This window comes from Chelonia mydas, chromosome 1, assembly GCF_015237465.2.
Source record: "Chelonia mydas isolate rCheMyd1 chromosome 1, rCheMyd1.pri.v2, whole genome shotgun sequence".
NCBI classification, from domain to species: Eukaryota; Metazoa; Chordata; order Testudines; family Cheloniidae; genus Chelonia; species Chelonia mydas.
The window spans coordinates 258,966,383-258,990,502 of NC_057849.1; the positions used below are offsets into that span (position 1 = coordinate 258,966,383).

The 24,120-nt window shown below is 48.0% G+C and overlaps 1 protein-coding gene across 3 annotated transcripts; it reads right to left on the bottom strand.

Moving 5' to 3' along the window:
* Nucleotides 1-355: 355 nt before the first annotated feature.
* On the bottom strand, nt 356-21,717 carry LOC119564152 (cytochrome P450 2D14-like). Of its 3 annotated transcripts, none has more exons than XR_006290104.1 (9): nt 21,353-21,717; nt 17,004-17,175; nt 15,602-15,754; nt 14,049-14,209; nt 13,742-13,915; nt 11,653-11,794; nt 10,465-10,652; nt 2,455-2,787; nt 356-731 (listed from the first exon to the last, which is right to left on the bottom strand). XR_006290104.1 is itself a non-coding variant. In XM_037883029.2 (9 exons), exons 1-9 carry the CDS (start codon nt 21,563-21,565, stop codon nt 2,609-2,611), a joined length of 1,524 nt encoding a protein of 507 aa, XP_037738957.1. In that variant the 5' UTR covers nt 21,566-21,715; the 3' UTR covers nt 1,399-2,608. The 3 variants fall into 3 exon arrangements, 2 of the variants coding, with proteins under 2 accessions (XP_037738957.1, XP_043400333.1); XM_037883029.2 differs by lacking the exon at nt 356-731 and adding an exon at nt 9,276-9,417 and having other exon boundaries at nt 1,399-2,787; nt 21,353-21,715; XM_043544398.1 differs by lacking the exon at nt 356-731 and having other exon boundaries at nt 2,232-2,787.
* Between the last annotated feature and the right edge of the window lie 2,403 nt (nt 21,718-24,120).

Genomic DNA, 24,120 nt, shown 5'->3' on the forward strand with positions numbered 1-24,120 from the left:
ATAAAGAGTTATATACCTAGTGTAATGACAGGTTTCAGAGTAGCAGCCGTGTTAGTCTGTATCCGTAAAAGGAACAGGAGTACTTGTGGCACCTTAGAGACTCACAAATTTATTACAGCATAAGTTTTCGTGAGCTACAGCTCACTTCATCGGATGCATTTAGTGGAAAATATGATGGGGAGATTTTATGTACACAGAGAACATGAAACAATGGGTGTTACCATATAGACTGTAACAAGAGTGATCAGGAAAGGTGAGCTATTACCAGCAGGAGAGTGGGGCGGGGCGGGGGGGGGGAACCTTTTGCAGTGAAAATCAAGGTGAATAACTTAGGCTTGAATAAAGACTGGGAGTGGATGTGTCATTACACAAAGTAAAACTATTTCCCCTTGTTTATTTCCCCTCCTACTGTTCTTGTAAACTGCTGGAAATGGCCCACCTTGATTATCACTACAAAAGGTCCGTCCACCCCCTCTCCGCCCTTTCCATCTGGGAGTCTTAAGGATCCCTCTGTCCATCCCTACTCTTTTGGGTATTCCCCCGTTGCAGCTGACATTTGCCTGTCATGGATGAGACAGGATTCCCTTTGAACTCCATTAAGACTAGTCCTTCCTTAGGGTGCTGCTGACTAATGCGGAGGACTTCCTGCCCAACGAATGGAACACAGTGCCTCCAATGCAGTAACGTTTACCAGCATACAGTCACATTCCTAACTAGGTGTAAGGGTGTCCCCTTTTCTCTGGCCGATATGCCTGCGATCCCAGGAGGAGGAATTGTGGAATAAGGAGCCTCTACACTAGGTATAAAGAAAAGGAGGACTTGTGGCGCCTTAGAGACTAACAAATTTATTAGAGCATAAGCTTTCGTGAGCTACAGCTCACTTCGTCAGATGCATACAGTGGAAAATACAGTGGGGAGATTTATATACACAGAGAACATGAAACAATGGGTGTTACCATACACACGGTAACCAGAGTGACCAGGAAAGGTGAGCTATCACCAGCAGGTGAGCGGGCAGGGGGGAGGGGGGAACCATTTGTAGTGATAATCAAGGTGGGCCATTTCCAGCAGTTTACAAGAACAGTAGGAGGGCAAATAAACAAAGGGAAATAGTTTTACTCTGTGTAATGACACATCCACTCCCAGTCTTTATTCAAGCCTAAGTTATTCACCTTGATTATCACTGCAAAAGGTTCCCCCTGTCCTCCCCCACCCGCCGCGCTCTCCTGCTGGTAATAGCTCACCTTTCCTGATCACTCTTGTTACAGTCCCTATGGTAACACCCATCTAGTCACACAGCCCAAATCTCCTTCGTACAGTAACACAGAGCACGGACTTGATATGAAGCGCCAGAGGCAAGCAATTTTCAAGAACGAAAGAGACAGGAAGTAATAAACATTAAAGAATAAAATAGTCCTCTTTTTATTAACGTAATTTTACTATTTTGTATACAACACTCAAATTATAACAATCCTTTGCAAGGGCAAATTACAGGCTTATCGTGGAAAAAACACAATATTTTGAGGCAAATTAGTGGCAATTCCTCCCATAGTCACTTTACTCTAACAGAAGAGGTTTCTATTCCAAAGAAACTGTGTTAACCCTTTTCCGGGCTGAAAGTGAAAGGAACGTGTATAATGGAAGAAGGAAGGTGTCGTGTACGGGCATAGTGTAATATCCCTTTAAATAGTTTGTGAGCCTTATTGTTCCATTCCCCATGTGCTGGTTTTTTAGAAGTTGCCAGAACCCAACCAGAGCAGCAGTGTGTAGGTGGAGGAATGCCTGGCATGTTGCGTATTTCCAATAAACACGTGTTTGGACCCCACTGTACACACGTGGTTCCCTCATATTATGTTTGTGTAAAGAGAAAAAGATAAGATCAAAACTGGAATTATACTAGGCAAACTGTTTGGTCCGAGGGCCACATCTGGGAATAGAAATTGTATGGTGAGCCATGAATGCTTACAAAATTGGGGTTGGCGTGCAGGAGGGGGTGCAGGCTCTGGGGTGGGGCAGGGGATGAGGAGTTTGGGGTGCAGGAGGGTGCTCAGGGCGCGGATCGAGGGGTTTCGAGAGAGGGAGGAGGATCAGGACTGGGGTAGGGGGTTGGGGCGTGGGGAGAGCTCAGGAGGCGCAGGCTCCGAGCGGCGCTTACCTCAAGCAGTTCTCGGAAGCAGTGGCATGTCCTTTCTCCGGCTCCTACGCCGAGACATGGCCAGACGGCTCTGCACGCTGCCCCATCCGCAGGCACCGCCCCTGCAGCTCCCATTGGAGTGTGTAGGAGCCGGAGAGGGGCCATGGCGTGGCTTCTGGGAGCCGCAGACACAACACTAAGGCCAGGTCTACACTACAGGCTTATATCGGTATAATTATGTCGCTCAAGGTGTGAAAAATCCACACCCCTGAGCGACATAGTTATACCAGCCTAACCTCTGGGTAGACAGCGCTGTGTCGTCAGAGCTTCTCCCATCGACACAGCTAACGCCTCTCAGGGAGGTGGCTTAACGATGCCGACGGGAGAAGCTGCCCCGTTGGAGTAGGAGCATCTTTCAGCTAAGCACTACGGCGTTCCTCAAATATATGAGGGGAACTCGGCAGAAAACAGCACTTATCTTGGGACAGCTTGGATCTGGTAGGGGTGGGGCCTGAGTGTCGCAGCAAAGCGTCCATCCTCTCGAGGCCTGGCCTGGCCCTCAGGGAGACGGATGGTGAAGTGCTGCAGGAGGCTGGTGAAGAAGAGGAAAAGCTCCGTCCTGGCCAGTTGTTCCCCCAGGCAAACACGACGACCTGCAAGCATGGAAGTGAGAAAAGAGGGAGGAGTCAGAGAGGAGGAGGAGGATACAACACCACATGTAAATGACTAGTCACTGAAGGAGTAAGACCCGTACTGCGCACCCACAGGTTGGAGTGAACAGAGAATCTGCCTCCATATGCAGCAGATGCTGAGTCTCCCTATTCCCAGACCCTGTGTGAACAGGAACAACTAGGAAATACTTCTCCAGACCGACCAATGTTCTGTTTAATCTGATTCCCTGTCTCTGATGGTGGCCAGGACCAGAAGCTTGGAGAGGGGAATTACTGCCTAGTCAGCCTGACTCAAAAGGGTCAGAGACACTCTAATGCACAGGACTAAATCTGCAGCTGGTTAAATTGGCATAACTCCTTCGATGTAAAAGGAGCTGTGGTAATTTACACCAGCTGACGATCTGTCCCATACGCTCTTTGTGGAATTCTTGCCTTGTAGAATCTACATGGGCAAATAAATGCCTTTTGGATAGAGAAATCTGAGGTGGAACAACATGCCCATGCTACCAGGCAGGAGATTCTGGTTCAAGTGCGATCTGGGGACATTGGTTTCCTGGACTCGAGGCAAATACAAGTGATGCATCTTCACCAATGACCCATCTCAGGCTAAACCACTGCAGCAAGCCTTTGCAGTGCTCGTACAAACAGGATCACCTCACCGCCAGCCCGAAAGACTTCACTGGTGCCATATCTACTCCCGCAGCCACTGCAAAATCCTTCTCTTGTCATAAAGGTTCCTAACGACCAACACCCCCATCTTCCTCTTTGGACTGTTCTCTTTGAAGATAGTAAAATGAATCTTTGAAGTCTATGAGCTGATACCTGAAGTGAATGAGTTACGGGTCAGACCATGTTATGAGCTGGGTGAAACCGTGTGTGACACAGGACCACAGAGGGTTACACAACTAGCCAGCTAACTGACCCAGACTCAACCTTTAGAAACGTATTAGTAGATAATGATTGTTTTGTTGTGCATTTAGATCAGGGTGGACAAACTTTTTGGCCCGAGGGCCACATCAGGATGTGAAACTGTATGGAGGGCCAGGTAGGAAAGGCTGTGCCCCCCAAACAGCCTGGCCCCTTCCCCCTATTCACCCCCTCCCACTTCCCACCCCCTAAATGTCCCCCTCAGAACCCCCGACCCATTCAACCCCCCCTGCTCCTTGTGCCCTGACTGCCCCTAGGACCTCCTCCACCCCAAACCACCCCCCGGGATCCAACCCCCTATCCAACCTCCCCCTGCCTGCTCCCTGTCCCCTGACTTCCCCAACCTATCCACACTCCTGCCCCCTGACAGGCCCGCAGGTCTCCCACACCTATCCAACCCCCTATGCTCCCTCTCCCCCCGAACCCTATCCACACCCCCACTCCCTGACAGGCCCCCCAGGACTCCCACACCTATCCAACTTCCCCCTGTTCCCCGACCCCTGTCCGCCCCAGAACCTCCACCCCATCCAACCGCTCCCTGCTCCCTGTCCCCTGACTGCCCCCCGGGACCCTCTACCCAACCCCACCACGTGCGCCGCCGCCCACTTTCCATGACCCTCAGAGCAGCAGGAGCTCACAGCCCCACTGCCTACGTGGTGGCACCACTGTGTGGCTGGGGGAGTAGTGGGGGAGGGGCCGGGGGCGAGCCTCCTGGGCCAGGAGCTCAGGGGCCGGGCAGGACGGTCCTGCGGGCCAGATGTAGCCCGCGGGCCGTAGTTTGCCCACCTCTGGTTTAGATACCTATTGTTAGAGTTTGACAGTGTAACCAAAGGGCTCCTGTCTATCGCTGTCAGAGATCAAAAGGAGATGTTAACATTTAGATGAACTGTCAATGTAGTAATAGCACTGTCTTCATTTCTCTTTGAAGTATGTAGTAAACTTCCTGTAAATGGCAGGCAATGGGCAGTTGCCTTACATTAATCCATGCAGCTAATTAGCAATGGTGCTTAGGAAATAGGAGGTTACTTCAAGACCACTACTGGTCACCCAAGGACTGCACGCTGTCAAGAGGCTGCTGGACAACTATAAAAAGAACTCTAGGGCCCTGAGCCTCTTATCTCAGATCTGCTTAAGCTTCATCAGGGGAAGTTTGAGTCACAAGACTGAGGTCTCCAGCTCCATTCTGGATCACCCTGATCTTGGCTATTGGACTTTGGACAAGAACCTGAAAAACTGATTCTGGAAAGGACTCTCTGAAATTCTAGAGCTCACCCACTCTACTATGAAACTGACCTAAGAACTTTGTTCATATCTGTACGTATAATGATCTTTTAACCAATACTCTCTCTCTTTTTTCTTTTTTAATAAATCTTAGTTTTGTTAATAAGAACGGGCTGTATGTGTGTATTTGGGTAAGATCTGAGATATTCATTAACCTGATGGGCAATGTGTCCGATCCTTTGGGATTGGTAAACTTTTTATACGATGATATTACTGAATATCTTGTTCATCATATAAAAAGTAATCCTCATCATATCTGACTTGGGTGTCTGGGTGGGAGCTCAAGGATGGGTTGCTTTCAGGGAACTGTATTTTGGCTTCTGAGTAACCAGTAAGGTATTGTATTGTAGAAGCTGTTTTGTTGCTGGCTTGGTGAATCTAAGTATTACAATAACCACTACTTTTGGGGATGGTCTGCCCCATTCTTTGCAGTTTGCCCTAATTGAGCAATGTCAGCATGCCCCCCCTCCCTGGTACCCCGGTCACACTTTGTTATGGGTTGACTCAAAACCTCATTCAAACTCATGTGTGAACATGCCTGTCACTTAAGATACTTGTAAGAAATACTTATGGGGTCACACCTAATACAAGGCCGAATAGAATCCGCCCAGAAACTAGCATCAGGTGGGTAGGGAGTTCCACTTGGTGTTGTGACCAGGATGTGGGGGGAGTGGAAGGGGGTTGTGAGTCTGTGAGAGAACACACACAAACTGAGAACAGACAAAAACAGAGAGAGGCAGAGACAAAAGCAAGAAGGACAAGCAGTAATAGCCTGTGAGCGCAGTGAGACCCTAGAGAAAAGCTTTTGGGTCTGTTGGCAAAAGAGGCTTTGGGCCATAAGCCAGGAAACTGCTCCTTTTGTTACTGGTTCCTCCTGAGTTCAGAGGAGCAGGACTTTGTACATTCCTTATGAATAAAACAAGACTGCATCAAAGAAAATACCTGGCTCCATCAATTTCTACTTCCAACTGGAATGTCCCCAGGGCCCTGAAATTTGACGAACATAAGAACAGCCATAGTGGGTCAGACCAAAGGTCCATCTAGCCCAGTATCCTGTCTTCCAACAGTGGCCAATGCCAGGTGCCCCAGAGGGAATGAAAAAGAAAAAGTAATCATCAAGTGATCCATTCCCTGGCACCCATTCCCAGCTTCTGGCAAACAGAGGCTAGGGATATCATCCTGCCTAATAGCCATTGATAGACCTAGCCTCCATGAATTTATCTAGTTCTTTTTTAAACCCTGTTATGGTCTTGGCTTCACAACATCCTCTGGCAAGGAGTTCCACAGCTTGGCTGTGCGTTGTGTGAATAAATACTTACTTTTGTTTGTTTTAAATCTGCTGCGTATTAATTTCATCCGGTGATCCCTAGTTTTTGTGTTATGAGAAGGAGTAAATAACACTTCCTTATTTGCTGTCTCCACACCAGTCATGATTTTATAGACCTCAATCATATCACCCCTTACTCTTCTCTTTTCCAAGCTGAAAAGTCCCAGCCTTATTAATCTCTCCTCATATGGAAGCCGTTCCATATCCCTCATCATTTTTGTTGACCTTTTCCAATTCCAATATCGCTTTTTTGAGATGGGGCGACCACATCTGCACGCAGTGGTCAAGATATGGGCACACCATGGATTTATATAGAGGCAATATGATATTTTCTGTCTTCTTATCTCTCTCTTTCTTAAGGATTCCCAACATTGTTTGCTTTTTCTGACTGCCACTGCACACTGAGTGGATGTTTTCAGAGAACTATCCACAATGACTCCAAGATCTTTCTTGAGTGGTAACAACTAATTTAGACCCCATCATTTTACATGGATAGTTGCGATTATGTTTTCCAATGTGCATTACTTTGCATTTATCAACACTGAATTTCATCTAGCCATTTTGTTGCCCAGTCACCCAGTTCTGACAGATCCTTTTGTAGCTCTTCACAGTCTGCCTGGAACTTAACTCTCTTGGGTACTTCCGTATCATCTGCAAATTTTGCCACCTCACTGTTTACCCCTTTTTCCAGACCATTTATGAATATGGTGAATAGGACTCGTCCCCGTACAGACCTCTGGGGGGCACCACTATTTACCTCTCTCCATTCTGAAAACTGACCACTTATTCCTACCCTTAGTTTCCTATCTTTTAACCAGTTACTAATCCATGAGAGCACCTTCCCTCTTATCCCATGACAGCCTTTGGTGAGGGACCTTGTCCACGTGCTTGTTGACCCCCTCAAAGACTTCTAGTAGCTTGGGGAGGTGTGACTTCCCTTTACAAAAACCATGTTGACTCTTCCCCAACAAATTATGTTCATTTATGTGTCTGACAATTTTATTCTTTACTGTAGTTTCAAGTAGCCATTCAGCCATTGGAAAGGGGCAACACTATTATCTAGTGTGGCTGTTGAGCAAATAGGAAAGGCAGAGGTGTTGTGCTTTGTGCTGCTAAGGTACAAGTACTGAGCTAGCTAACAAAAGTCCATTCTTGAATTCTGTGAGGCTCTAGACCAGCAGGTCCCAATTTTTTTTCCGGAGTGACCCCGTTTTAATGAAGTATTTCTGTCCAGAATCCCAGACTACATGGAGGAGCTAAATGGTGTCCTCTGCACTGCACGATCTCAGACACACCGTAAGTGTGAGCTCACCCCTTGTGGAGAATGCCATTTTGCTCTACAAAATGGTGTCCCCCACCCGGTGTGACCGCCTACATATGCTGCATGCGAGGTCATGCTGTACAGAGCAAAATGGCATCCTCTGCACACAAAGGATTGCCACGATCCCATGTGCTGATGGCGCGGCCCCATTTGGGGTTGTGAGCTATGCTTTGGGAACCGCTGCTCCAGAGAGAGTGAAAGGCAGGCACTGACAAAGGGTGCAGGGGAAACTCTGATTGCACTGCAGTTTGGCACAAATGGAAGGTGGCTGCTCAATTGCCTGTTTACAGACTAAAATAAAATCATAAAATGAAAAACAAAAGTGGCTTTTAACCAAGGATACGTCCACACTTCGGTAGGTGTAATCTCCAGCTCGAGGAGACGTGCCTCCATTAACTCTGAGCTAGCTAGTGTGCTAAAAAGAGAAGTGTAGCCATGGGGGTGCAAGCAGTGGGAGGGGCTAGCCACCTGAGTAGGTACCTACCATCTTCGACGGGATCATCCTCAGGGCGGCCAGCCCCTCCCATTGCTCACGCTGCAGTGGCTACGCTCCTACATGCTATCACCGAGTTAGCGTGGGTATGTGTCCCCAACCTGGAACATACACACCCAGTCTGAAGTGTAGATGCACCCGCTGAGCCAATACCAGAGTATCCTGGAAATGCGTTAGAAGCTGCCTAACTAAGTTTGTGTCACATTTTTTTCTTTGATGGGACCTCAACCCCTCTCTGCCACTGAAACGGTTGGCTGCATTGAAACAAACCTAGAGAGCACCAACCAGTCACTGGGAAAGGTTCTGTGGAAAAGCTATAATCCTGCTCAGTGCATAGACCCTCCCGTCGAAGCCCTCATGGCTCACACTGCTGGGACTCCTGGGCTGCACTCGTACAAGCCTGGCAGAGGCAGTGGCCCACTGGTTCAGGCTTCCCACTGCTGTTGATGTGGTGACCAGAAGGGTTAGGACAAACCCTACAGACCCTCCACCAGCCACAGCTGGCCTCCTTTGGTGTGTATCAGAGAATCAGTAGTTCCCTCTTCCCATCTCTCTCGTGAGTTGAGAGCATAAGGGAAACTGGGAACATTCATTTCCCTTTTATCCCCGACTGATCCATGTAACCCATTGCAGTGGTCCCAGAGCCTCCAGTAACAAACGCCTTCCTTTGATCAGGGTGCCTTGCAACAGATAAAGAAGCATGTGGGACACAGCAATTTTGATCATGCTTTAACACAAAGCCTTAACTCCGACCTCATCCTTTTCCCAATAACACACACCTCACCTGCGTGCACATTGTTTCTAAACAGATTCCTGGGCTTGTAGTTAAGGTTTTCCCTTAGAATGCAGAACGGATTAATGTGTTGCATTCAGTATGTCCCTGTGTCTATTGGAGTATGAAGTAGTTTCTCTGGGGAGATGCAGCATGCTCATGAAGAACAGGCCCAGCTCAGCACTGACTGCACTGATCTTCCCCTTGAGGAAGCTGCTCTCATGATGAGAGGGACATCTTGCTTTAGAGGAGACTCATTTTCCCATAAGTATAGTGGGTCACATCTCATGCACTGTGCCTCATTTCCACAGGGACGGCCTCTGCCAGCTGCTCCTCCCCTTGGATTTACCTGCAGAGAAAGGCAGGAAGGCCTCTCGCTTCACAAACTGCCCATCTGCATCCAGGAAGTGCTCCGGGTAGAACTGGTGCGGCTTCTCCCAAACCGTTTCATCCTTCAGCACCGAGGTCAAGTTCATGATGACTGTCGTCCCCTGATCCACCCCAGAGAAGGAACAGGGTACATAAGAGTTGTCACACCAGAACAGGCCAGTCCCTCTGCATTCAATATCCCATCTCAAGCACTGGCCATTGTAGGACGCTTCAGAGGAAGGCACAGAACCCAGCTCAGGTACCTCATTGTATAATCTTATAGCACAGTGGAGTGGGACGTTTTCAAGGCCCCAGCCAGTGCACAGCATATGCTCTGAAGCCCTTGTCCATTGCATGCTAGCTAGACTAAGAGTATGCAAGGGGTGTTTTCATGGTCTAATGAGGTTCAGGAGATGAAAATTCCTTCTACTCCCCAGTTGCTTCAAATATTTTCCCAAGTTAATTTTAGCTCTGGTAAGAGTGTGCTGACTGAGAGACTCCAAACCGCAATTCTCATTGTCTTCACAGAAAAAGCGAGATCTTTCCCCTCTCACATGCCTCAGGCCTGAGCTAGAGGAGCTTCCTCTAAGGGCAAAAGTGGAATTGAGTATTGTGTGGCTTTGGTCTCTCCAATGAGACTCTCACCAAAGAAGGCAGTAATTGCCTGTCATTGTCTCTTGTCCATTTGGAACTGGACTGAGATGCACAGTGGCCTCTGAACAACCTTCAGATAATAGTGTGTTAGTTGCTACTGTGTTGGATTTGAACTGCTGACCTAGCTGGTAGTTTCTATACAGTCAGTCAGCATTACCTTTCACCACCTTCAAGCAGATGTACTGAATGTTAGAAGGTGCCCAAGACAAAATTACAGTCTCCCCTGTAAGGATTGAAATCCTTAGTAGTGTCTTAGCTCAATTCGTTGTTTTTTCAGATATTCAAAGACCTGTTCAAGATGGAGCTAACCACATAAACAAGGCTGTCTCTGAAGCCCAAGGCCTTTTAAAACTGCACATTTGATAACTTGCCAATGGTTGTGCGATTCAGGGCCTGGTGCTCCACCCCACTCTGCATGGAACCTTGGGGAGATTCACATATGGAATGTCTGCAGCTGCAGGACATAAGTCTGCAAGGGGAGAGGAGGTCTGCATCCCCTGCCTGGCCATGGATACCTTTGGAATGAAGAAGCCTTGGAGCTCGGTGTCCCGGTATGTCATGTGAGGCAATCCAACAGGAGCGATATCCCCATAACGTTGAGTTTCATGGATCACAGCACTGGTATAAGGCATGTTCGCTTGGTCCTCCATCTGGGGTGACCTGTCCCTGCCAATCACCTTATCAATTTCCTCATGGACTTTACCTGGAAAAAGACACTTTACATCCTCCTCAATGCAACATAATGATGTACATCAACACCATAAAAATGGGGAACCTACGCATTTACCCTTAGGCTTTAAACCCTGTGGGGCAGGAATGGTCTGTCTATTTGTACAGCGCTGGGTTTATATTCGGTGAGTTTGTTAGCCACCTTCCTACCAATCACTGAGCAGTTTACAAGCGAGTCATCTCTAGGAAGTGGGTGCTTTAAGTGTCTGGGGCACTTCTTCAGGGGTCAGGAAAGATAACCAGCAGTGAGGAGAGGGGGTGGACAAACCTCTGATTTCTCTCACCTTCACACAACCAGAAAGCCTCTTTGATACCCCAGACATGAACTGCTCTGCTTCCCAACTACTAATTCCTGACCTCACAATCAGGTCTTATATGTTTGTTGAAAGCACCTGAAAGCAAGAGTGCAAGGGAGGCAGGGTTTACCTGGCTGGGAGCAAGGGGGCAAAGCAAGCCCCGTAGACAGTAGGAAAGAGAGAAATGCGGAATTAGGAGCTGAAGGAGAGCACACTCATCTTCGGTTCCTCAAGCCCAACTTACATAGTCATCCTCTGTTCTATAGGCCAATAAGCTCATTGTTCGAGACATCCCACCTTATCCATACTGTATTTGACCCACTTCTGCCTCCAGCATTAGCACATTCAGGCAGGTTAGCATTTATCCCTGCAGAGGCCCTAAGAGAAGGAAGAGTTACCAAGTAGCTACAAGGGTCTCAAAGTGCACTTGTCATGAAGAAAAATGGTGAGTGCTCCCTCTGACGCTGAAATCTTTAACACAAGCTTGCTCTCTCCTTTCTCCCTTCCCACAGGGCTTTGCTCTCCCCCTCAGAGAGTGCTCCACTGGAATTATTCCCCAATCACTGCTGTCACTGCTGCTACGGCAGCTTCATACCCCCAGAACACAAAGGTGACAGCAGATGCTAAGAAGTTCTCTGTGGAAGAACCAGTCACATCTCCACCAGTCCCCTTGCTTACACTGGATGTCAGGGTGGAGAAGCATGTACAGCAATGCCCAGCGCAGGGTGGTGGAAGTGGTCTCAGTGCCAGCGGTAAACAAGTCAACTGTTACCATAGGAAGGTTGTTGTCATTGAAACTGCTCCCCGCATGCTCTTTAGCCTGAAGAGAACAAAGGAGAGCATGATTTGACCTTAGATTTTTGTTGGGGAGAGAGGAGCAGAATTGTAGATAGTGGTAATTCATGTTCTCAGACTGAAAGGTTGAATTGTTTGCAGAGTGCAGCAAAACACGTACATATGACAACACATGCTGTAATGGCTCCTTGGTCACATACATTTCAAGGTAATAATTTGTCCCACACATCATAGACTTCATCAGGAATAACGCTCGGGACCTTCTCCTCCAAAAACACAGGGTATGTCTACACAGGCAATATAAGCCCAGGGTTCGGGACACTTGACTCAGCTGACCCTGCGTTAGAGAACCATGCGCTTGAGATTCTACACCGGGGTAGTCAATAGGTAGTTCGCAAGCCAAATCTGGACTGCTAGATGCTTTTGAACAGACCCTGAAATCTTTTTATTTACTTATTATTATTGTTTTTTTTCTCTCTCTGCAGTCTGGATCTTGCCTATACCTTGACCAAGAAATGTGGACCTTGACAAAAATTTATTGACTACCCCTGCAGAAGTCTATGCTGATTATCAACCCTACGTTAAGGATTTTCGAGCTCAGGCATGAACCTGGGGTTCTGGCATCCACACAGTAGCAGGCAGACCTGAGTCAAACCAACCATATCCCAGACCCCCTAGCACCCCCTCCCAGAGTGTGGCCGCTCTAGCCTTTGACTGTGGGGAAGCTTCATGCCCACCCTGCACGTTACAGGAAGCGTGACCAGCCTGCCAACACTGCCTGCCGAGCAACATGGAAGAGGCCCCTTTTCAAGAACTTTTCTTGCTTGCGCTGTCACGCCTGGGTCAGGAATTGAGCAGAGTTTCCTTGAGGCGCTGGTGGACATTTCAGCAGCATTTTCTGACCCACCAAAGGCCAGGGGTGCCGAAACAATTTCTGTAGTGGGGGGTGCTGATGCTGGAAACCATGTATTTGGTGTGTGTTATTACTGCTTCAAGCAGGGGGTGCGGCAGCATCCCCAGTTCCAGCACCACTGCCAAAGGCACCTGAAAGAGTTTATGAAGATGGAGGAGGAGTACCCAGGCACGGCAGACTCCCACTGGCTGATGCAACTCAGTACACTCAGCATACATGCTGGAAACTCTGCCCAGTCTCTTGCCACCAGAGTTAAAGGAGGGTCTCCAGTCAGTCTTAGAGATTTGTGCCTCTGCAACCTCAAGAGGTTAGTGTGATCACTCACACTTGATCAGGTCAGAAATTCCATGTAGTAGCGAGCAGGGTGCAGCCAACATGCTAGCCAACAAATTAACATCAGGATTCCAAAAGTTCATATACCTACCTGGGAATAACAATCTGATAGGCCCTATTCCTGCCCTGGTAGCTTCTATGAGAACAGGACCTCAGTGCTACCTACTGAACCAACAGTCTCCCCACCAAGTACTCTTCAGGGCCACCGTGCTTAGCGTACAAGATATGACAGGATCGCAGCACGAAGTAGTCCGGCTATCTTTTGTAATGCTGTAGATTTTATGTGTCTGTTTTCTAAGGGTTTCTTATCTCGATTTTTCTCAGACCAATTCTGTAAATTTGGACTTAGACTTCACATGGGCAATCACGAATCACCATTTGACCCGACCCTGTCACAGTGCTGTTCTGACAACCTCAAAACGGAATGTTTCAAGCCTATCAAAATGTTTCATTTTCATTTTTCTCTAAAGGAAATTTTGTCAAAAGTGACACGTTTCCTTGTTTCATGTTTCAGCCTATTCTTCAGCTGATTTCTGAGCGTGAACTCATCAAACTCACTAGATAAGTGAAAACCAGAAGAAATAGAATAGCGAGCTGTTCATAGCAGTTCTATTAGCAATAGGATTTTGCTTGTAAACTTGACAACAAGGGAAGCAACAGGGAGTGTTCCCATCACTAATACATTCACAGAGCCAAAGAGATCTACACCTGCCCCTCTCCTCCTACCTTCTCTATCTCTTGTAGAAAAGCATCAGTGAAGTCTCTCTTTTGGGTAGGATTCCAGGTTATCCTGTGCTCCTTTAGAAGCTCATTTATGAAGTCCAGGATCTCCTTTTGGGATCGGAAGATGCTCTGTGGCACTCCAGGGATGAGCAGCACCCAAGGTACTACGACAAGGAGCTAAGATAACAGAGTGAGAGAGAGAGAGAAACAACCACACCCTATGGCTCCCAGAAAAGAATCACTAAAATACAATCTTACTGATCAATCAAATGGCAGCTTCTTACTGACCAAATCATACATGCTGACTTACCTGGGGCAGGAATCCAGCTTCTTCATTCAAGGCCTGATCAAACAAATGCAACAACCTCTGAAATTTCTTATTGTCATAGTCAAAGCGCTCACCATAGATGAGGGAGCAGATCACATTGCTAACTGCGTTGTTTATAAGAAAATGTGGATCAAAAGGACGACCTGAAAAACATACAGGACCAACCAAAGACATTAGGAGGCACAACAGCATTGCAGCCTGCCCCTCACTGCATGGAGCATACTGAGCAAGAACCGCTAACATTTCAAGACTTCTTATGGAGCAACCAGTTGAAAGTCCATGCTCATGTAAGCTGGGGAAGTTAAAGATGTCTCACAGACTAACAGGGTTGGGCCTGCTCAATACTTGGAAGAGAGACCACCATGGAAAACTTAAGAATTGCAGGTTTGGGCTGCGGATTCAGTCAGTGGTACTGTCAGGATAAGGCCTTTGTCTGCAACCATATTAGGAGAGCCTCAGCCATTAGCTGAGAAGTAGGAAGTCACATCCTCACAGTCCATCTAAAATACATTAAAACAATGTAATATCGGGCTGCTAAGAAGGCGATCCTGTCCTAATGGCACCCACTATCACCAGATAAACAAACAGATCTTAAGAGGGTTAAAGAAAACTTAGTGGTCCCCACTTCTCGATTGTTTGTCTGTATGATCTCTGTCTGGTTCTTTGTTTTCATCTGTTACATAATTAATTTTGCTAGGTCTAAATTAGTTAAGGTGGCGGAATCCAGACGAGACTGCCCTTGCATGGCCAACAGGGAAAGTCCGCCTGCCTGACCAGGATTGGCGAGCACAGCATTGTACGCTTACCATGTGTATTCTGCTTGGTAATTGTTAATAAATAGAGGTTATTACTGTGTAAGGCTCTTTCACTGGTAAAAGGTCTTGCAAACCCCCAAACGGTATGCCCTGAGCCCTAGGATTGGGGTAAGGGTGGGTGTCTAAATTAAGAGGGTTACGCCTTCAGCCCTAAGAACTGGGTCAAGTGGGTGCCCCTAGAGCGTGCAAGTAACAGAGAATTGTGTGCAGGTAACAGTACTCATCTCTTTGCCTCGGGACTGAACCCAGGCCGCCTGTGTACAGACAGATGTTACTGTGCTGCTACAGACATTTTTAAGTTGAGGCATAAAAGTGACGTCCTTAAAGACGTCATGGCATGTTTTGGAAGCGGCTTAGTGTTGATGCCTTCACCAGATTCCAGTTGAGATAATTACTTTCTACCAACCTAAAATTCCCCTTGCACATTCAATTGGAGTTGTCGGGGTTTTGTTTTTGTTTTACTTCCCATCACAAACTGTCATGTTAAAACAGCTGTCCGGTTGGACCCCACAGATGGCTTCATGATAGTGCTGGATGAATGATCACTATGTGTCTGGTCTCCAAAGCACTTTAGTATCCTTCTGGCTATCAGGGATTATGTAGAAATGTGAGATACTGTGTTATTATTCCTTCCTTCATAATCAGCCATATTACCCTTTCATTTCCTTATCTATGGAAGTTACACTGCTCCCCTGCCCCATCTCCCTGGATGCCACAAACCTTTTTCAGATCTGATCGCAGAGCATAGAAATCCAGCTTCCTCGGTCACACGGTGCTCCAAGGATTTCTTTCCCATCCCAAAGTTCCTCAAGGTAGAGAGTGCAAATCTCCTTTGCTCCTTCCACGCATGACCATATCTTGCAAGCACCACCCCTGGAAAATATTAACAAACAAGAGACATAATAACCTCTGAGAAGCACCATACAAAATTCACTGGACAGCAACAAAATAGGGCTGAAGGGACTGGCTTCTGAGGAAGGATAAAAGGAACCAAGTATAGCTTGGCCAAATGGCAACTAATGGGAGCTATTATTGCAGCCTTAATAGGTGTAGGTGGTTAGTGCAGAAGGAGAGGGATTATTCAGGGAGGTCCAAGGTATAGCTAGGAGTAAAGGGATGAAGTTCAGGACCAGATCCACAGCTCGTATAACCGGATGCAATCAATGGAGCTAAGCCATGCTATACCGTCAGGGTGTGAGGCTCACGCTGCATGTCAGAAAACATTTCCCAATGATTAGATCGACTAAACTACTCAATAGTCTCTCAAAGGAATTCATGGATGCCCCACCACAAGTCATTTAAAATTGGATTGGAGAAAGCCCTGGAGAACATACTATAGGGCGCATTCTTGAATTGGCCAGAGTATGGGCCAGGGTGAGACTGAGAACATAGGCGGTGTGTAACGGAGGCTGGAGGAGGCTAAGCCTTCCCAAACTTCTGCGAATAATCCCCACCATGGCCCCAGGCCAGCGCGAGGACTCAGAGCTCCTCCAGCCAGCCAGGGCTCGGGGTGGCTCAGGCAGGCGGTGGCTTGGGCAGGGCTTCTCCAGCTGCAGTAGGGAGCTCAGGGCAGGGGACTAGCCTCCCCAAATGGGGGGTTCACATACTGCCCATGGTTGAGAAGATGTGACTCTATAGGTATTTGTCCAGCTCTAAGCTTTCTAATGAAAGTGCTTTGGGATAACCTGAGATAATTCCAGCCCAACAAGCCTCCCTTTTAGGTTGCTTTTCTTTCTACTCTCCCCCACTTTCATTCTTGGGTCCTGGAGGTTCCTTGGAAGGAGGTTATTTTTTTTTTTTACAAGCCGAGGAAGGTGCCTACATATGGTGAGGGGTAGGAATCCGCCAGTTCTGACAGTGGCAGCCAATCGGTGTTGATTGGCATGTACGTCCCACGGAGCATTTCAGAATGGCCCTGTCTTAGTAGTTGTTGCAGCGCTGCAGTTGGGAAGGAGAGTCCCCATTTTCATCTAGCCTGACTTCCTCCTCGCGAGAGGTAGTGTCAGGGGCAGACTCCAGCTCACTCGCTAAGTCCCCTTCAACCTCTCCAGGAGCTCAAATGATAAAGCCAGTCCCCCTGCAACACTGCCAGACTAACCATGTTAGTTTCCAAGGTACTTGCCTTCAGAGTTCTTTCCATAACCCAACTGTTCATATATAGGAAAGTATGGTCGGTCAGCAAAGTCCTCTGATTTCTGGACCAATGCTTCCTTTACTGCTTTGAATCCATTCACTACTATTAGATTACTCCAGCAGTTCTGAAGACTAAAGACATTTCCATATTTTTTATTCAGCTGCCAAGAAAAGAAAAGGGGAAAATATATCGTTGGAAGGCAGATGGGGTCTTTAACAACTACCAGAGGTCAGGACCTCTTTTGGTGTCTTCAAGGATAACAGACCCAGGCGTACATTGTTCCTGGTGTGGCACTGGTTTAACCACTGACACAGACAGCCTTCTACAACGCTTCCTGCAGCACATGGCTTTGCATAGGCGATATCCCATTCAAGTACTGACCGGGCCCAACCTTGCTTCGTTTATGAGATCTGATATTATCACAGAGGGTACAGCAGTGCTGCCTACAGATACACACAAAATAAAAATTACTGACATAAGGGATTGGGGGTGGGGAAGGGCGTTTCCTGTGATGCTGGCAAACGAGGTGCCAGCGCTTGCCCAGGCTGCAGGCATTAGCTAAAAACTAACAAACTCATAGCTGGAGACCAGACCAGCTCACCTGTATGTTAGTTTGCTCAAAGTAGGTATTAGTCTTACAAGAATGTAGTTCGTGTTTAGACTATGAAATGCTTGTGAGTTGCTGCAGGCGTTAATCTCACTTGCAATGTCGGTGTTCCACGCCACAAGAAAATCGGTACGTTTTGCATTATAACTTTGCAAATGTCCGCTCTGAGCTTGTGAACCAGGCACAGGACTCCTGCCACACCCCATCCAGAAGGGCTATCAAAATCAGCTGGGTCAAGGAACATTGCAATACAAAGGACTGCTTAATGGCCCTATCCCCCCTTGGAAATGCTGTGTGCAAGGAAGCTTGTTCTGTGGACTTGGAAGCTGAATGAAGGAAATAAAACAAAGTCACAGGAAAATTTTCCATCTGTTTGGCTGTCTGAACTCTGACAGGGCTAGAGATCCCCAGGGCAGCCTCCTGGGCCTGCCCCGAAAGACACTTTGAATAGACACATCACTGCAACTTGGTCACTCTTAGGATTTAGATGGTAACTCATCTGTGAGTATATGTTTGCTTGCTTGAACCTGCAAATAACTTTGTAATTTCTTTTTCCTAGTTAACAAACCTTTAGATTATTTATTACAGGATTGGCTACAGGTGTTGTCTTTGGTGTAAGATCTAGGGTACCAATTGACCTGGGGTAAGTGACTGGTCTCTTGGGAATGGGAATAAGCTGAACGTGGGGTGATTTTTTTTGGTGACCATTTATCAGTAAGTTCAGTTTGTCTGGGTGGCAAGATAGACTGGAGAGTCTAAGGGGACCTTCTGTGACTCCACGGTAAGACTGTTACAATGATCCAGGAGCAGGGGTGCCGGAACAGAGGGGGCCAGGGGGCTCCCAACTGTGGCCATGCTCCCTGGGTGGCTCTTACCACAGCCAGGCTTGGGCTTCCAGGCTGGCTGGAGGGTAGGGCCTCAGGGGAAAGAGAAGGAGCAGGGGGTGGGACCACAGAGAGGGCAGGGCCTGGGGGGAAGAAGAGAGGAGAGATAGGGTCACAGAGGGGGCAGAGCCCCATGCCCTCCCACACACTTCTACCGAGGTTCCAGCACTCCTGTCCAGGAGGCAGAGGTGAAAGTAAGCCGGTCCGGTCTGGCATACCGGCAAGAGCCAGTACGCCGTGCCGGACCGGCTTCCCCGGCAGTGCTTTAAAGGGCCCGGTCCTCTGGCCACGGCGGGGAGCCCTGGACCCTTTTAAGCGCCACCGGAGCTCTGGCAGCGGGGCAGTGGGAGCTCTCCCACTCATGAGCCACTCCCGCAAGCGTGACCGTTTCTTTGCCCCATCTCTTAACCTATGTGGGTGGTGCATAACCCCAAATACATTCGCCAGGAGATGGCTTATTGCCGCTATGAAATGTAATGTAACTATGAGGGTATCCTAGCCAATGGTGTTCTGAGCATTACAGCAGATGGCAATGACACTCAGATAAAGGGAAATGCCTAGAAAGGGGACGCATAAAAGTCCTGCCCTTTTTCCACACTCAAGGGAAACCTGAGGAGGGGGCACCTGTGGAATTGCAGGTGTTCAGCTCGTGCCCAGCAACTTTCAGGTCTTCAACCAAAGCAAACCAGCTAAACTTCATTGAGAATGTCATGCTTCTAAGTTCTTGGCTGCAAATCTGAGTTTTGTAATTACGAACCTTGATCCTTTCCCGCAGCCAACAATTGTGTGGTGCAACGCAGGAGAGGGTAGTACAAAGTTCTTTAAGATACCTCTGGACTCTCCTGATCATGTGTGCCAGGCCAGTCCCGTTCCCCTGCACTAATTTAGATTAGCCTGAAGGCCTTTCTAAATTGTGGCAGTTTTCAAGAACCATGAGAGGCAATTTCAGCAGCTGGGATTCTGCAGGGCACTGAAAACTGTGGCCTGTGCCCCTGGGCTACAGGAAAGCATCCCGTAGGAATTGCTTTTGGATTATCCCCCTGTCCTGGCTGAATGCGCTGTGGCTGGCTAGACTAGCTTTGAGGCCACTTTGCACCACTCTGCCAGCACAGAGTGTGCCTGATGTGAGCGAGGACCAGGGCCACTGTACCCTGGTGACAGACAGGCATTGCAGAGCACAAAGCTGAACAGTTTAAAACAATCATCAAATAGTTTAGGCTCAAAATTTAACCTATTTTCAGCTTTTTGTGGGATTTCTTGAGGATTGTCCACTCATACAAGAGAAAATGCCTTTCTGGGCCAAGAATTTAGGGAGAGAAAAACCACAAGTACTTGTTTTATGTGTATGTGAAAAACACAAAGCACAACGTATTGTGTTCCTGCTTTTCTACAGTAACTTTTCCTCAAAGCCACACGGGCATCAGCCAACGAGATTAGGGAGGTGGACGGGCTGATTCATGAGGAAAGATAAAATGAGGTAAATATATAGACTGGTCAAATATCTAAAGAAGGGGACTATGATTGATGCCTGCAAGTATCTGAAAGGTGCAAATGGAAAGGACAGAGGGAAATTGTTTAAGGTTGGTTGAAGGAGTCATGGAATGAGACTAAATAATGGAAAATTGACTCTGGACAGCAAGAAACACAACCTCAGCGAGAGGTGTATCAGACTGGGGAAGTGTCCTAGCAGAAGTGATGAAAGCCTCGTTGCTGGTTATTAAAAATGGATAAAGCCCTCAGTGGCATACCGCGAGAAGGGAGAGGGGTGGATAAGAATAGGCCATTTCTACCTTTAATTTCTAAGATTCTGTAAGTAAAAGGACAGAAAAGGGAATAATACGTTGGTACTAAAAATGTGGAGTTAACACAGCGGCAGGTCAAAAGTGTTGTTGCTAGCATTGTCATAATCCGATTTGATCTGGAAACTCAAACGCTCTTTCTACCGCATGGTGAAAACAAGACCCAGACCCGGTTTCCATGGTACCAGCCTAGAAATGGGGCCTCTGGAGTTTGGCAACTACAGTCACAAACCATAATATGATTTAGTTGCCGCAAGCTACATCAGCAGTTTCTTTGGAAACAGGACAAAGCATTCACTTGCAAGAACTAACCCCACAGAAGTTGTGTGAGCTCTTGTTAGCGCAGCCACAGCCAGCAAGCACATCCTAAAGTTGGCTAGCTGGAGATTACAGTTTTGTTGGCTTTTGCTGAGACGCTCAATCATTTCTGGTGACTTACGAGGAAGCTGTCGTCCCTGCCTCCACGTCCCCAAAGCAGAGAAACTTTGGAATGAATGGAGGGAGCTGAGCAGAGACAAAAGCATTTTCATATACGATAAATCTTTCACTAGCCCTTTTCATCCCAGAGGATACGGATGGTTCATAAAGGGACCACTTCACCCATCACTGAGTGCACCCACCTCTGAGGGGGAATGCAGCAGCTGTTTAACAGTGCTAATATTGCGCAACAGCCCAGCACGCTACTATGTCTCCAACTGACATTACAGGGGGAAGGTAAAGAGTCGGGGGGGGGGGGGGGGTTGTCTGGCGGGGGAGGGGGGGTTGCGCAGTGGGGGTCACACTCCTCCAGCGCTGTCACAACCTTTGCAGAGAATTGGACTGGACTCCGGAGTGGAATGTTGCCCTCTGGGGTCCGGAGCCAGAGCAAGGCCGAAGCAGAGAAGCAGAGAGCCTTAGGGCCCCCCTGCCCCGAGGGGCACTGACGGCTCCTGCCTTGGAAAAGCCCCGGGCCGGTCAAATAACCCGTCCAGCCTGCACCAGCTGCATTAACGAACCACCAGCCCCGCTCCCCAGCACGCTGGGCTCTCCAGCCCCTCTGGCACTGACCTGGGCAAAGGAGACGTGCGGGTTGTGGAAGTCGATCTGCAGCATGGTCCCAAGGAAGGGCAGAGAGCTCGGCCCTGGTGGGTAGCGACTCCAGGGCTTCCTGCGCTTCAGGAAATCAAATAGCAGAGCGAAGACTGTGAGGGCTATGCCCAGGGCTGGGAGGTTGTTCCCGCAGGATCGAAGCTGGGACCAGAGCCACAGGAGCAGCTCCATGGTCTCTCTTTGCTCTCCTCCCCGTGCCTTTACCTCTCCGCCCGGCCTCTTTTTCCTGCCCCTGTTCTCTCACTCTTTGCTGTTTCTGCCTCCCCAGTTTCCTCTGCCCGTTCCCCTTCTCTCGCTCTCTCGGTTTATTTCTCAGACACCCGCCCCTCCCTTGCTAACCTCACAGCTTGGAGCTGCCTGGCCAGAATTGCTCTGTAGCCCCTCCTCTGCCCAGACAACACAAACTGCAGGGGAGTGGTCGTGAAGGGTGGCCCAACCTCTGTAAAAGGGAAAGGGCATAGCTCCATTTCCAGCATCTGCAGTATGTAACATGAGGGAGAGAGGAGCCCCTGGAGCCCATGGGAGCTGTCAGGTTGGGTCATGCAAGGATGAGTCTCTCCTAGGGCTCGAATTGCCCCTTGTATTCAGAAGTAGCAATCCTTACCTAGCGTGACCAGATGTCCCCATTTTATAGGGACAGTCCTGCTAGTCAGGACTTTTTCTTATATCGGCGCCTATTACTGTTCCCCCTCCCCATCTGGATTTTTCACACTTGCTATCTGGTCACCCTGCCATCAGGGTTTCTCCTCACGTGGTTGGTTAGTAACCAGTTTTTGCTGAGCACTGGAGAGCCCCTGAGCAGCATATGCTGCTTCTGCTCTGGGACTTCTCCACAAAGAATGTCATGGTTTTGACGCTTCGATAGCTTTCTGCAAACTTTGTGATTTTCCTGCCTGTTAAAGGGGGAGGGGGGATTTCAAGGAGATGCCCAAATGGACAGCAAGAAAACAAGCCATAGACACGGTTATGTAAAACACACTGTTGGAGGGCCTTCCCTTCAGCCTCCCACTTCCCTGGTTCTTGTCAGGCAGACAGCAAGCAGCAAAAGACCAGGAGTCCAAAGTGCAGACAATGCGATGTTTATTGGGGTTAATTTCCAAACAAGCATATTCCGAAGCCTGTCACACCAATTGGGCGTATCTCTGTACGCTGATAGAGTTTGTTCCCATGTTCCCTTCCTGGCTCTGACGCCGCAGAGCATTTACCCCGTGCCCCCTTCCTGGCTCTGACGCCGCAGAGCCTTGCCTTGCCTGGTTTGGAATGTGAGGATGTGGCCATACACTTCCCAGCTTATGGCTCGCTGCCCCTGCTGTTTAGTCAAAGGCCTTAGCCTAAGAACAAGGCCTCAGACTTTCTTAGTGAGAGAAGGCCCATACACAGGCGGACTGTGATTTTGATTCTTTGTTTTCATACCCCTGTAATTAGCTACGTGATAAAAATACACCGAAGTTCTTAAAGTATAGGCCTTTACAGGCAGGCCTGAATAGCTATATTCTAACACACGCACCAGAATGTCCAAGTCTTATCAGTTCATTACATTCGTGAATTAAACAATTAGGTGCCAACATGATGTACAGCATAGAACTGTTTACACTGGAGACTGAGGACCTGATCCAGTCGAGCATTTAAGCATGTGTGACTATGGGACTACTCATGGTCTTCACATTAGGCATGTGCTCAATCCTTTGCTGGACCAGGGCCTCACTTAGTACATTATGGGCCATATTCTCCTCTTACGCACACCAGCGTACATCAGAAATAAGCCCACGGATGAGCTATTTGATGATGGTAAAGCTGATGCAAATGTTGAATCTGGCCCTCAGTGTGCTCTACACGTTCATTTTTCCATCATTTTAATTACTGCATTTTTTAAATTTTTGCTCTAAATTTCTAAATTGGCCCATAATGTTCAGATTTTAACACTGATTAAAACAAATATACAAGGCACAGCTCTCAGGATATGGCACCCCTATTTTATGACACACCATGGGTGATGTGTAAGAGTGGAGCAGGCGAAGGTGCCATAGGACCATCTTCCTAGGGGTACAGCCTACGTTGTGGCTCCTATGCCATCCCTCCGTCCTTGCTGCCACTGCCAAGGCCAGAATCCGACATGAGGCGCAAAGCCTGGCAAACCAGATCACTGACTTCAAATTTCTGGTCTCAGTTTTGGTTTGGCATGATACCCTGTTCCAAGTGAATGTTGTAAGCAAGGCATTACAAACTCATTCGATGGACATCGTAACCATGAGCAGCTACCTTGATTTCGTTGTGGCCTACAGAGACAACAGATTTGAAGATGCCATCACTGCTGCTAAAGCAATAGCGGAAAACTTAGGAGCTGAGCCTGTCTTCAAAGAATCTCGTATTCACTGGAAGAAGAGACAGGTTGGTTTTGAGGCCAGAGATGAGATGATGGGAAACTCGGAAGAAAAATTCAAGATGGAGTTTTTTCCCTCACCCGTTGACACTGCTTGAGTGTTCACTGAAGAAAGGTTTGGACAAATGAAGCACCATGAAAAGACCTGGGGGTTTTGTATGAGCTTAGTAAGCTGCCAGCAGACAGAAAAACACTCTTGAACAATTGTACAGACCTTCACCAGACAGACACATGAAAAATGTTTGGATGTCTCGATGTCAAACTGGACAACATCCATCACATTATGCCACGCTGGAAGCACTCTCCACTCCAAGTTCTCCAATTCATTCCTGATGCAGAGCTGAAG

What these genes read in the sequence shown, in the direction of transcription:
- LOC119564152 (XM_037883029.2), bottom strand. Translation starts at nt 21,565, where the DNA reads ATGGAGCTGCTCCTGTGGCTCTGGTCCCAGCTTCGATCCTGCGGGAAC. An exon ending in TGCGATCAGATCTGAAAAAG is followed by an intron (nt 14,210 to 15,601) that starts GTTTGTGGCATC and finishes TATGTTTTTCAG; the next exon opens with GTCGTCCTTTTGATCCACAT. An exon ending in TCTCCACCCTGACATCCAGT is followed by an intron (nt 10,653 to 11,652) that starts GTAAGCAAGGGG and finishes GTCTTTTTCCAG; the next exon opens with GTAAAGTCCATGAGGAAATT.